Genomic DNA, 14,087 nt, shown 5'->3' on the forward strand with positions numbered 1-14,087 from the left:
GGAACTGTAAGACCCGGGAGGTCCCAAGTAAAGCCGCCCCAGCAGGAGGAAGAGTGGGGAGCAGCCAGAGTGAGCGTGGCCTGCGAACTGGGCGGGGAGGCCAGGTACCCAGACCGTGCCCTCCCCGTTGGGAGCCATCGGGCACCGCCCACCAGCCTGCACAGAGCGTCCAGGGCAGGGGTCAGGAACCTATGGCTCGCGAGCCAGGTGTGGCTCTTTTGATGGCTGCATCTGGCTCGCAGACAAATCTTTAATAAAAAAAATAACATTAAAAATATAAAACATTCTCATGTATTGCAATCCATTCATTTCCTACCGCTCGTGTTCATGGTTGCGGGTGGCTGGAGCCAATCACAGCTGTCCTCCGGGACAACACCAAATTTTTATTGGATAATGTGTAATGTACATAGGTCGTTGTATAGCTCTCACGGAATTACATTTTAAAATATGTGGCGTTCATGGCTCTCTCAGCCAAGGTTCCCGACCCCTGATCCAGGGGCTGGCTTAATGAAGTCTCAAAAATGCACACAATCCCAAGAACGACTACTCCAGGGACCTCCCACCAGAATCGATGGCTGTGAGGTCACCCCACACCTCAGCTCTCCCAGAGAAAGACTCTCAGAAGTGAAGGTCCTGTCTCAGGCCCAGACCCGGCCCAGCCCCCAGAAGCGGCCAGCTGCAGGGAGGGTGTCCTTGGACCGACACGCCCTGACACCCAGGGTGCACACAGACCCCACCAGTGTGTGGTTCTTCACAGCCACGGAAATGAAGTCACACAGGACACTGCTCCCCACGTCCTGCGACAGGCCCCCACCGCCTCGCACGCAGACACAGAACAGAGTTTGGGGACTTCACTCCGTCTGCGCTTCCACGGGTCACCCCTGCATGACTGCACCCTCAAGGAGGTGACACGCTGTCTGAGTAGCCAAGGCCGGGCCCTGGGCTCTCCCAACGGGGGACACAGTGTTTTCTAGAGCAGCAGCCCAGGCAGGCTGGCAGCCCACGGTCTCGGAACCAACACCGTGCTGGCGCCCAGCCTCAGGGACCCACGCAGAGGCGTGTCTGGGCTGGGAGCCCCAACACTGGCCGAGGGCAGCCTCCACCGTGGGTTCAGGGTCAGCACCCGGGGGGCACCGTGGATGATTCCCACACATCTTGGTGTGACATGAAAGCAGGGGTCGCCGCAGAGCGCCAGGGACCCGCCCGGGCGCAGGACCACCGCTGCCCGCCGGGCGTCCTCACCACACCACCCAGAGCGTTCCCAGCAGTCGGTCTGGGCTGAGCCTCCCAACTGCTGAGTGCACAACAAAGTGGCACCAACCCTGACTGGTTATCTAATCAGCCAAGAGCAGCAGAGAGACTGCGGTGCCCACGACAACTGGGACAGACGGCATGCCGCCCTGTGTGCCCTGGGGACAGGTGGCTGAGGAGGCTCCACCTCAGAAACGACACGACAAACCGGACGCCCCCCTGTCCACCGACCTACTGCTGTCCCCACACAAGCCCCTCAGAGGACAGTACACAGGTCGGAGCTGCACTGGTACTCCATCAATGTTTGCTGATCGACTGACCAAACTCACAAACAGGCCCCCGGCCGCAAGGCCACACACAGGGCTGCTGGTCGACCCCCAATGCAGCCCCGGGCACCGCGGCCCCTGCAGCTCGCTGTGCAGGAAAAAGGGACCCGCACCCCAGACCAGGGTGCCTCCTGACCACACCCCTCCAGCTGGCCTGACCGCCACCGAGCCCACAGGACCATGAAGGACAAGTCCCTGCTAACCTGGGAAGTCCAGCGGCGACCAGACACGTCCTTGCCGCCTACACCTGTGTCTCTGGCATAACCGTGTAGCTCCTGATGACAGGCACACAAACACTTCACTCCGTGAGCTTTCTCTCTAAAAGGCCTGGTCCCTCTGCATCTGCTGCTTCATGTAGGCGCAACCTCGAAAGACGCCACGAGAAGGAGCTAAGGCAGCTGGCACTGCCAGCCCGTGGGCCTCTCTGGGCCCAGCACCTCCGTTAAGTGGCTGCACGGTTCTGCGGCGTCCGCACCTTCATGGGACCACACAGACCCAGGACTCCAGTTCTGAATCACCCATCAGCGCAGGGCAGCAGTCTGGGACCACACACACGGACTGCAAAACCACCTGAGCTCAGCAACTCAAGCATCGGTCAACAGGAGTTAACGTCCATTCTAAGCCATTTCCACAGATAAAAAGGCAGAGAAGCCAGAAGATACTTGTTACCTTCATGACAAACATTCCTACGTCATGAAGAACTCTTTAAAACAAGAAGTGGCCACGCCTTTCTTCCCCAAAGCCCTGGGGGCGTGCAGGACAGGCTGCCTGCCCCGCTGGCCTCCCACTCCTTGACAGCCACCCCCACCCCGTGCCAGCATCAAAGCAGCGGAGAGCCCACCCGGGACACTGCGCTCCTCTTCCAGACAGAAATCCTCAGGGGTCTCATCCCCACAGCCGAAAATCCCATCCGACGCTGTGCCTCCTGAGCTCTGGCCTCGCCTGGCCTTCCCCGGGGCCGTGCCTTACAGCCAGTGCCTCGTACACACACCTCTGACGCTGGGGAACCATCTCAAACTCCACTCGTCCGGACAGGGACGTCGGTCCTCCGCCCCTCCCCCACAGTCCCTCCGGAAAGGCAATGCCAACCTCAGTCACCCCGGGGACACCCGTCCTCGCCCCACACCTCGGATCTGGCCGCACGTCCCGTGAGGACGTCCACAGCTCTCCACCAGCACAGCGGTGCCCGGGCCCAGCCACCTCCCACCCCTGGACGCTGCTCCACCACCACTGTCCCTGCATTCCACGGCCCACAGACACAAAAGTGACCGCAACACATAATTAGATTCTATGGCTGCCCTGCCTAAAAGCCTCCGACGGCTTCCCGAAGCAGCCGAGGTCAGCTCACTCCTGCGGCACACCCGGGAGCGACGGCTCTGTGACCTGGCCAGCCTCACCCGTCTCCCACGGCCCCCTCACTCACCCACCCCAGCCAGGACCAGCTCTCTGGCCCCCACTGGGCGCTCTGCTTGGAACCCAGGTCCCAGACGGCAGAGCCGGCCCCGTGCTCCACCACCAGGTCTCAGCGCCGTCACCTGCTCAGACAGGCCTTTCCCACCCTCCAGCAGCACCCTCTCGGTCACTCGGTTTGCAATACTGCGTACTCCTCCGTGGCACTCGGCGAGACAACGGCCACAGCCCTGCCCCTTGCTAACTGCCTGGACGCCGGCCCGACACCGGCCGCTCCCAGGCTGAGACGCACCCTGGGAGGCACACAGGACGGCAGCCCACCTGGCACCCTGGAACCGGCCGGAGTAACACGGCTACACTTTCTAGAGGAAGCGTTCAGAACGCATCGCTTTCTAAAAGTCCTTGGAGCCAGAGGTTCTCAAATCCGTGGTATTAAAATTGTAAACGGCCATGCCCCTCTGGAAGGCAATTTGTATCCAAGCCTCGAAAATGCTCGCCCACCAGACACACACAGAGCGGTGCACCAAGACCTCAGCCATGGGTCATTCGTCACAGATGAGGAGACATCAGCCACAGCAGTGTCACAGGGCCTGTGCCGGCGGAGAACCAGGCAGAACCAGGGAGCTTCGAAGACCACACGGGGGCCCAGGCAGGGCACACTGGCGGGACCAAGGGTGACCTGACTGTCACAGGCAGGGCACAGCTGCCTCCAACAGGGGCTGGGATGCAGAAGCCAAACACCAGCAGTCTGGGCGAGGGAAGGGCTCCCACAGTGGCCCACACCCACAGCTTTCCTTTCTTGCCCTCTTTCCTACAATGAATAAAAAACCTAAGTTTGTAATTTAAAAAAGGTGGGAAAGGTATTTTCAAATAGCTAATAATTTTTACTAACACAGTGACATAAAAAAAAAGAAAAAAGGAATTAAGGCCCTGGCCAGGTAGCTCAGCGGATAGAGCGCCATCCTGGCCGGCTGAGGCCGCGGGCTCCATCCTGGATCAGGGCACGCACGAGAAGCGACCGAGGGTGTTCAACTAAATGGAACAAGAAGTTGACGCTTCTCTCTCCCTCTCCCTGCCCCCACTCCCTTCCCCCCACAATCACTGGAAAGTTTTTTTTTAATTGATCAAAAAAATAAAATTAAATTTAGAAACGTTAATCATAAAGACTTTCCTTTTTCACCCTTAGACAGTCACAGTACTTAGGACACTGCGCCGTGACCAGGGCAAGCGCCACGGGGGGCCTGCTCGGAGACGCCGTGCGCACCCACACCAGGGACAGTGCTGACAGCCGTGGGGAGTCGTGCTCAGGCCACAGAGAGAAAGGCCCCGAGGAAACTCCTCCGAAAGCTTTTCCTGACAGCTGCCTGGCCCACGGACTTTAGCAAAGACTTAACAGTGGACAGAACTTCCCCTCTCAGCCACGGTGCCACGAGGTCTGAGCGGCACGGCCCCCCCACCGGCACCGCCTCCCCCCAAGGAGCACAGTCTTCCACTGCTGCCACGGCCGCGCCGTCCTGTGCAGACTGTTCTAGCCCAGGGGCCGCCGCGCTGACCGCCGGGATGCACACACAGCGCTTGGGGGGGAGGACTTCGCTGTCTTGGCTCCTGCTGTCCTGCTCGGCCCACTCAGACCACTGACCCCACCACCACCAAATCAAGTCACGTCAGGCTAGAGAACCTTCTAGCACTGGCCACTCAGGCTCTGAACCGGGACATCCACCCGATGTCATTCGTCATAATGAGCTGTCTCAGTGTCTTCCCGACCTCTGCGCTGGGAACCACGTGGACGGAGGCTCTCTGGAACGCTCGCTCCCCAGTGTCATGGGGTACCCCCACCCCCTCACCTGGGCACACTGCCCCTCACGAGCGTAGAGGTCAAGATAAGCACGGTATCCCTTCCTCCTGGGCCCCATGAAAGGAGCAGAAAGGCCCATCAGGGTCCAGCTACGATGGGAGAGAAAAGGTCCAGCCCAGCACCTCAGGCCGCAGAGCTGCAGAGGGCTGAGCTCACCGCACCCCAGGGGAGGGAGGGAGCTCTCAAGCCGCCAGCCCCAGCCCCAGCCCCCGTCCACTGTCTCTGTCCCCAGCCTCCGTCCCTGCCCTCCACCCCTGCCTCAATTCCCCAGCCCCTGGCCTCTGTCCCAGGTCCCCAGCAGTGGACGGCTACGTAGGTGGGCAGCCACATAACTGGGACAGAAGCAGGACATTTATGCTCTTTTTCAAATTTGGGCAAGTTTTATATTTCCGCTTTCTGAACGTTTTAATTACTTGGACTAGACGGTGAGGACATATAAAAATCAGAAGTTCTACTCCAAAGCGTTCATGCCCCACAGAGACAGTCTCTAAAAGAACTTCACAGACCACTCATCTCCTCTTCAGGGGTTAAAGGTCAATCATTCTAAGGCCTGCTGAGGGGACGTTTGTAAGTCACCATGCCACCCAGGAAACGGACAGTCCCCGCCACCCGCCAGGTGCATGGCACCCAGGACCAGGGTCCTGCTGCGAAAGGCCCGGCCCTCTGGCTTTCTCTCTTAATTTAACTGGTGCCCACCAGCCTCCAGCCTGAGGCGGGTTTCAGCGCTGAGAGCCCAGAGCAGTCACTGGCCCCAGGACCAGGGACCAAACCTGAGACTCAGGCTTCCGTCAACAGGAGGACAAGGAAGGGTTCTTCTGAGAACTGTGCAGATTACCCCAAGTCAGAGGCAACTTTCTCCAGAGTCCTTTTAAATCTCTGCTTCAAGATCTTCAAAACCAGGCCTGACCTGTGGTGGCGCAGTGGATAAAGCGTCGACCTGGAAATGCTGAGGTCGCTGGTTCGAAACCCTGGGCTTGCCTGGTCAAGGCACATATGGGAGTTGATGCTTCTAGCTCCTCCCCCCCTTCTCTCTCTCTGTCTCTCCCTCTCCTCTCTAAAATGAATAAATAAAAAAATTAAAAAAAAAAAGGAAACCCTGACATAATTCCAAGCATCCTTTAAAAAAAAAAAAAAAGATCTTCAAAACCAGTTGTTAGACTTTGAAACTCATACCTGACTAGCTACTTACAAAAACAAGCTTTCTTTACATGTTGCGTTTAAAAGGACGGACACTTTACATCTATGTACTGAAAGGGACTTGGGAGGCAGGTCAGCAGCTACCCCAGACGGGTGGGTGCGTCATTTCTGGAGCAGGGTCTGACCTGTGTCCACCCCCTTCTGATTAAACACCACCGCAGGGGTTGGGGGCACCCACCGGTCAGAAACTCTGGACAGGTGCTGCAGAGTAAGTCCCGCAGCACCCCTGAGGGCCAGGCACAGGCCTCGGGCCGGTGACAGCACCTCCTGGGGCCAGCCTTCCAGCCTCGAGTCCATCGACCACCCACGAGGCCAGGACACCATTTTCCTAACTGCTTCCTCATGGGGCCCAAACACACAGGGGCCTGCCCACACGTGGCAAACTGTAAAGGGCAGGAAGGCAGCCCACTTTTCAAACTTCAGTCATTCTGCCCTCAGCCCTCAGCACAGGCAGCCAGCGCCCTTCAGGTAAACACACTGGGGGGGGGGGCTATTCCTACTCGCTGCTCAGGACACCCACCACTCATGAAACATCATCCCAACCCCGGTACCCAGACGGCTCCGTCCACCCTAAAGACGATGGGGACAACCAGGGGTGAAGCCCAGACAGATGCTGAGGAAGAGTGACCACCAGCGGACCCCCCGGGGCCTCCCCTCCGCACTAGCAGTGTGGAAGGTTCTACAGTAAGGAGAGCTGTCCAGTGCTGGCCCCGGACAGCTCCCAGAAAGTTTGTCTTTCTCCTTTTCTAATGCCACCGCTACCTAAGTATATAGCAGGAGGGAGGTTAAGGCCTCTGACCTAAAGTGAGACCCAGGCCCAGGTCCCCTCTCTCTGCAGGCAGCTGCGCCCCGCCCCCATGTGCAGGACAGACGGGTCCCCCAGGTCTGTGACCCGGCCTGAGACAAGCTCGGCAGGGTTCTCCTCACTTCCAGAACCAGCGTCACCCCCACCAGGGCTCCGGGGTCTCGGCGGACACAGGCGTCTGGACACGCTGGGCGGGAGGACGCGGTCTGCAGTCTGTGGGGCTCTGCAGCCACACGCTGGTGAAAACAGAGGCCTGGACAGCGTGTGCCTGACGAAGGGTCCTCCACAGCAGCGTGTGCGGCTCACCCAACACGCCACCGCCTTACGACAGCGCCCCCCTTCCAGCCGGGGAACCGGGGCTCCCGGGAAGCGGCATTCTGTCCCAGGTCAGAAAGCCAGCGTGCCCTCCAGTAACAAAATCTCAACTTCTAAGAATGTCCCTTGTGCCAAAGCACTTGCTGCCAAAGGGGGCCACCAGAATTTCCAGTTCCCGCCACTTCAGTGCCGGGCATTTCAGCCGGGGATGACCCCCACCTCAGCCGTGCCCCAGCAGCACCCCGGGCCAGCACTGGACACTGTCTTTCCCTACCAACAAATCATTCAATTCACACCCCTGGCGAAGTAAGTCACATGCAAATGTGCCCGAGGCCCAGTGGAGGGAGCAGTACTTTCCTGGAATGAGAGCCTGCACTCTGGCCAAGGCTTAGAACCACAGGAGGGCAAATCCTGTGTGGAAGCAGGACAGACAGACAGACAGGCAGGCAGAGTGTGAGAGGGGAGAGAGACAGGTGCCACCATCCCTTGGGGACCAGCCTGGGGTCTCGGGTGTTCAGTGTCCCAGCCCATGGGTAGGCTCATGCTGACTAGGTTTAGCAAACTCAGTCTTGGTACTTGACCCACCGGCCCAGACTGACCCCAGGAAGGGAGGGTTCTGGGACGGCCTGCCTCCTTCACACACTCCAATTGTCCACAGTCTTTTATGTCACTTGACAACTGTGTGTGGCTTTGACAACCCTAATACCTCTTGTGCTTTCCCAAGTGTTTGTATCACATCTGTAATGAGAATGAACTATTAGCCAAGTAACAGTTATCTGTTACTTCTACCTCTCATTTATACCTTTTTATGATGAAAGACTTGAATGGAAAGGAAATATCAAATGAAAGGATTTTTTTTAAATTAGTTTTAGTGACAGAGATAGGAACAAAGGGAGGGAGAAGAAGAGAGAGAGAGAGAGAGAGAGAGAGGCATTCATTTGTTCTTCCACTTAGCTGTGTATGCACTGGTCACTTTTCACACGTGCCCTGACCTGGGATCAAACCCACAACTTTAGTGTTTCCAGACAACACCACTCTAACCAACTGAGCTACCCAACCAGGGTCTAAAATTTTCTGACCAATCAATTACGTGCCGTAAGCAGAATATTCACATTTGTCAATTCGAATTACAGAATAAAATTGTACCATTGAAAAAGGACACTGTTTTTGGCGCACCGGGAGTAGTTGCAACTATACTTTTTTTGCTTCCCCAGTTATTAAAATAGTTACATGATTCGAGTTTACAATCAGAACATCAACCCCAGGGAGGGGTGATGAAAAGATGGCTTGTGAACCTCGTGTTTTCTAGAAAGCATCTGGCCCCTTTAAACCACAGCTCTCAGCGTTCATCACCGAGAGTCCACACGCACCGTTCTCTGCTCCCTGCCCCGCATGGGGACTCGGGAAAGACCTACGAGACCGCAGGCAGCGTCACTGTCTTCCCGGTTTTTACCAAGTTGTCTGTCCACCTGTATCATGAAGACACCCCTGACACTGGCACTAGAACAGAAAATGAGAGTGACCCTTTCCACACTACGCTTCCTCCCCCAGAAAGAAGCAAAGAGGGGTTGCCCCACACTAGGACTGACACCAAGGGGATCCTGAGAACCCCAAACACCACACCTCTGGCGGCCCCTGCAGGCCAGGCCCACAGCCCACCTCACAAACTTCATTGACAAGGTCAGACCAGGTTTAAGAAGTGAAAGTACAAGGTGGGGGACTGTCCCTGCTAAGGGCAAGGCCAGGACTGAAGCCAGGAGGACCAGTGAAAGGACACTTTCGTGGACAAGTAAACAACCTCCTGACAGTTTACACCACGTACGACGACCAAGAGTTCACGTTTGTAAACCACACTAACGATCAGCCATACTTTCCCCTGAAAGGTCAAAATACACCTAACGAACAAAACAGAGCCAGCAGTAAAACACCCCTGCAGCCTCAGAAAACAAACACAGCGCGCAGGTAACTCACCCTCACAGGGCCTTCCTCCCCTGGCACACAGCCCCACCACCACCCGCGGCACCGGCCCTGCCTCCTGCCGTCACAGTCATCATCATCAAAACAAACACCTGGCCAAGCTCTGCCCCAGGACCACACTCCCCCCTGTGGCAGGAAGCCCTAACACACTGGACTTCTTTCTCAGAGTGACCCAGGCTCTTTCCCACCAAACACGAGAGGACACGGGAGGTGCTGTTTCTACTACTTCTGCCACCGCGGCAGCTGCTACCCCAGCACATGTTACTACACGGCAAGGGAGGGGCTCCCCAGAAGCTCGCACTCCGTCCACGCTGGGGAGGCGGAGCGGACGCACAGAAAGCAGGCGCCGCGAGTGTAAAGTTTCTCTCTGCTGAGAATCCCAAAGCAAAGCGGCAGGACGCGGCAGGCTGTGGGGACCTTGCACTGTCATACCCAAGGAACCCAGGGGGACGGCGAGATGACAGGGAACCGAGGGCAGAGGACGCAGAGCAGTCCAACTGCACCTCGGAGAGAGAGCCCCTGACCTGCAGACCACATGCCCACCGCTGCTGTCACCAGACGGGAATAACCAATGAAACCAGGGTCCTTTCAGGGATCACGCTGTCCTCAACAGCACAGTGGCGCCGAGGAGAGCTGGAACACTACCCCAGCCCAGGAAGGGTGTGTGCCCAGAACTCCCCCAAGGCCGCCTTGGGACCTGTCATCCTGATGTTAGCAGGGAACCACAGGCTCTCCAGACAGACCTGCCAGCCCCAAGGTGGGGGCGTGTCTCTGCCAGACCCAGCATCAGGGGACACCGACAGGACCCCCATACAAAAGCAGCAGGAAAGCTCAGTGAGAACACACACCACATATACTTTATCCCAGAAACAGAAAGAGAAATCACCTGTTGTGGGAAAACCATGGACCCAGGCTATCTCCATGCTCTAAATAACCTAGAGTAAGGTGTCCCCGGAGTACCCTGCTGCTGCTGCTGCTGCTGCTCTCTACAGAGAGGACGCCAAGCAGGGGCACACAGGGCCAGCACCGGCACAGAAACTTTGCATGCAAAGATCCCAGCTGAAACCAACCCTTCACTGCACAAGGTAACAAACCCTGGCTGCCACATTATACTGGGTGTGCAAGAACTGCACAAACACACACACACACACTCACACACACACACACCGGGCGACTCTCCCACACTTGGGCAAAGGTGCACCGTGGCTCCCTGCAGGCCACTGCAAGACCCATGACCTTAGGTCCTCCAGTCCTACAACTTCCTGGGCTCCCGGCTGGGGCAGCAGAGACACACCCAGCGGTCACTCACCTGGGGGCAGCTGGAAGTTCTGGATGTTGGTCGGATTCTGGGGCGGCTGTGGCAGGCGAGGGGCCAGGACCGTGGGCGTCAGTGTGGCCCGGATCCCACTCGTGGTGACTGACGGCGTCCTGGGCAGGCTCTGGGTGACCGTGCTGGCCGAGCCCTTGGGCAGCCCGGTGGGGGTGCCGGGGGCGGGCGGCGGGAGGCCCGTGGCGGCGGGCAGCGCCCCTTGCATAGTTGGCCCGAGGATCATGCCGGCCCCCGCACCGGCCGGGCAGCTGGCCGTCAGGGTCTGCGGCGGTGGGGGCGCCGGCTGCACCGCAGTCTTGGGCGAGTCGGCCTTGGCCACCTGCGCGGGCGCGGCGGCGGGCCCGGGCTGACTGTTGGCGGCGGGGACAGGGACAGGGACGGGGACGGGGGCGGGCGCGGGGCCCGGGACGGGCGCGGGGGCGGGGGCGGGGGCCGGGACCGGGGCCGGGGAGGGCACAGGGGCCGGGGAGGGCGCGGGCGCGGCGCTGCCCCCGTTCTGCGCGGCCGCCGGGGGTCCCGCCGGGTGGCCGGGCGGCCGAGCCAGGCTGGCAGCGGCAGGAGGCGGCGGGGCGACGGCGGGCGCGGCGGGGGGCGCGGGGGGCGTAGGGGGCGAGGGGGCGCGGGGCGCGGGCGCGGCGGGGGCGCCGCGGAAGGGCGGCGTCTGGATGACAGTGGCGGCGGCGGGCTTGGGCGGCGGCGCGGGCGGGGGCCCGTTGTGCAGCAGGCTGACAGCAGGTGCGGCGGCGGCGGGGCGCAGCGAGTTCCCCAGCGCGGCGCTCCCATTCAAAGTTTGCGCGGCGCCGGGGCCGCCGGGCGGGCCGTTGCGGGCGGCGGGCTTGGCGGCGGGCGCGGCCCCCGGCCCCGCGCAGGCCCCGGCTCCGGGCCCCGGCGGCGCGCCGGCCTCGAGTGCGCTCAGCTTGGCGGCCGGCCCTGCGGGGACAAGCGGCGGCGCGGTGAGGACGCGGGCCCGGCGGCTTCCGCCCGCCCCAGGCCGCGCCGCGCTCTACCTGCGGGGGGCGGCTCCGGCGCCGCGGCGGGCGCGCCCTCGGCCGCTCCGGCTCCGGCTCCGGCTCCGGCGTGGTTCCCGAGCGCGGCGGCGGCGGCGGGCGCGCGGGACGGGAGATGGTGGTGGTGGGCCGCGCTGGCCGCCAGCTGCGACTCGAGCGAGCCCACCAGGTCGCTCACCACTTTCTCGTCCACCTCGCTGTTGAAGAAGACCTCGTCCAGCAGATCCGAGCCCGCCGCCATCTTTCCTCCTCGGCCCGCCGCCGCCGCCGCTCGGCCGGCGCTGGGCGGGGAGGCGGCTCCGCGCGGGCGGGCGGGCGGGCAGGCGGGCGGCCGGCGGGGGCGGGCGGGGGGCGGCGCGCGCCGGGCGGGGCGGGGGCGGCGGCCGGGCGGGGGGCGCGGGCGGCCGGCGCGGGGGGGGAGGGCCGCGACGGCGCAATGCGCAGGCGCGGCGGCGCGCTCGCCCCCGCCCGCCGTTCAGCGCCTTCCCATTGGCCGCGGGGGCCCCCCGCCCGGCCTCCCGGCGCCTCGCGATTGGTCGCGGCGTGCCCTTAAAAGGCGCGGCCAATGGCTGCGAGCGGCAGAGGCCGGGGTGCGGGCGGGCGGCCGGGCGCGGCGGACTGAGAGCGGGCGGTGGGCGCCCGGGGGCCGGGGGCTGGTGGGGGTGCGAGCCGCGGGGCGAGCCGGGACGGGCGGTGTGCAGGACCGCGGCCGGGGCCTGTAGGGGCGGTGTCGGGGCTCGCTCTTTGTCTGTTCTCGCTCCAAAATGGCTGCGGCCGGAGAGGACGGGAGCGGTCGCGGTGCTGGACGGGCGAGGGAAGTGGGGGCGCCGTTCTCCACGGCCCCGAAGCTCCCCGCGCCGCTGCCCCTTGAGCGCCGTGCGCCCGGGAAGGACGTGGGTCAGGGCAGGGAGGCGGCCGGCGTCGGCGCCATTGGTCCGGGCGGGGGTGGCTAGTCGGAGTCCGCGCACCGGGCGGGGCGAGCGCGGGTCTGCCCCCGGCCACGCGGGGTGTCCCCGGCTCCGCGGAGCCCGTGTACGGGGCGCGACGGGAAGACAGTGTCCCCGAGTGCAGCCCGTCCCTGCCGAGTCCCCCGAGGTCTCTCCGGGGTGAGCGTGCAGGGATCTGGCCGCTGGGTCCCTAGACACGTGGGATAGATGGTTAGGGGGCTGGCCGCGCCGCGGGGAGCCGACCCATCTGGAGACCCCTTCGGTCCCTTATACCCTGTAAGTCATCTGAAGTCGTGTTGAGCACTTTATAAAACGTTTCGGATACAATTCTCTGTGCATTTGTTTCTTTTTTTAATCTTTTTTTTTTTTTTGGTTTGGTTTTCACCGATAAGTGCTGTTTTGGGACATTTCCAGTGGTTTTCTCTTTTTGGGGAGAACCCAGAGAGAGAGAAATGCGCCCTGGCCTCCGGGCATCCCTGGCCATGGGAGACACAGGATCAGACTCCTGCTGACGGGACTGGGCACAGTGACACCGACCTCAGCACATTGAGGGAAGCTGTTGACAAGGGTGAATGCTCCTCCCAACGGCGCTAAGATAAGAGAGCCCAGTTCTCACAAACCCACGTGCAGACACTCCTGGCTCCCCAGAGTCGCTCCCATGCCACCCTCCCAGCTTCTAGACCAGGAGCAGTGGGGGCTGGAACCCGGGGGAAGTGTCAGGGCTGAATCCTACGAACGTGTGCCCCGAATTTTGCACCTGAACTTGAGTGCCCAGAAGGCAGGCCAGGGAAGAAACCACCTGGGAAGAGCGGAGCCCTGGGGGTGGGGACTGACCCTGGGCCACCTTGAGCACAGTTGCAGGTCCGTAGTCTGGTTCTCAAACGAGAGCAGAAATGTGGTATCATAAACATCTTAAACGTTGTCAACCAATTTAGAAAATTTTAGGGTGAGCGGAACAAAAGCGTCAGCGGGATGACCTCAGCCCCGTGCGCGACATCTGTCGTGGGAGAAACACAGCAGGACCCACACACGCCTTCAAAACAGGAGGCCAGGGAGAAATGTGAGCAGCCAGGCTAGGAGGCAGAACACCGGATGCCTCGGGAAAGTGAAACCCAGGCTCGGATGCCCTGGCAGGGCCCATGTGACTGCGGGGGAGGGGACCCACTCCCACGGCCATTCCTGCTACGTCACTGAGATCTTGAGTAAAGAGAAAGGTCCACGGTGCCATCTCAGGCTGCTGCTCTTTTCCCCACAGAGCGGTAGCCTCCAAGTTCCCCGAAGGCTTGCCAGGACCCCTCCCCTTCAACCCAGTCTAGTCCCGGCCTCCGCAAGCTGGACTCCGTGTGCATCGTTGGGTGCCAGCCAAGGCCCCTCCCCTCTGCACCAGGCCTCTTCCCGCATTGGTGCTGACATCACCCCCCCAGAGTCCACCGGGGCACCCTCCAGCCCAGCAGGAAGTGTGGGAGGTTAGTAGGAGTCGGTGCCCTGCCCCCACCCCAACTCCCTTTGTAGAGGTTTTTCTGCACCTTCAGAAAAAGGTGGAAGCTGCAGACAGTTCAGGTGCTCTCCAGGACACTGCCCACCTTGAGAGTGAACCACGTGGTGCAGAAAGGAGGCACTTGGCTCCTCCCCTGCCCCTCACGGGGATTGGGGGAGACCCGCAACCC

General features: G+C 61.1%; 1 protein-coding gene across 1 annotated transcript in view; it reads right to left on the bottom strand.

Moving 5' to 3' along the window:
• The window catches only part of TAF4 (TATA-box binding protein associated factor 4), a 62,723-nt gene extending 50,945 nt beyond the window's left edge, over positions 1-11,778 (bottom strand). Inside the window, exons 1-2 of the mRNA XM_066384308.1 lie at positions 11,474-11,778; positions 10,446-11,396 (exon numbers count right to left, since the gene is read on the bottom strand). Coding sequence (XP_066240405.1) covers positions 10,446-11,396; positions 11,474-11,714 — 1,192 coding nt within the window. The 5' untranslated portion in view covers positions 11,715-11,778. The remainder of the gene's footprint in view (positions 1-10,445; positions 11,397-11,473) is intronic.
• Positions 11,779-14,087: the final 2,309 nt, after the last annotated feature.

Source organism: Saccopteryx leptura, chromosome 5 (genome assembly GCF_036850995.1).
Source record: "Saccopteryx leptura isolate mSacLep1 chromosome 5, mSacLep1_pri_phased_curated, whole genome shotgun sequence".
Taxonomy (NCBI): domain Eukaryota; kingdom Metazoa; phylum Chordata; class Mammalia; order Chiroptera; family Emballonuridae; genus Saccopteryx; species Saccopteryx leptura.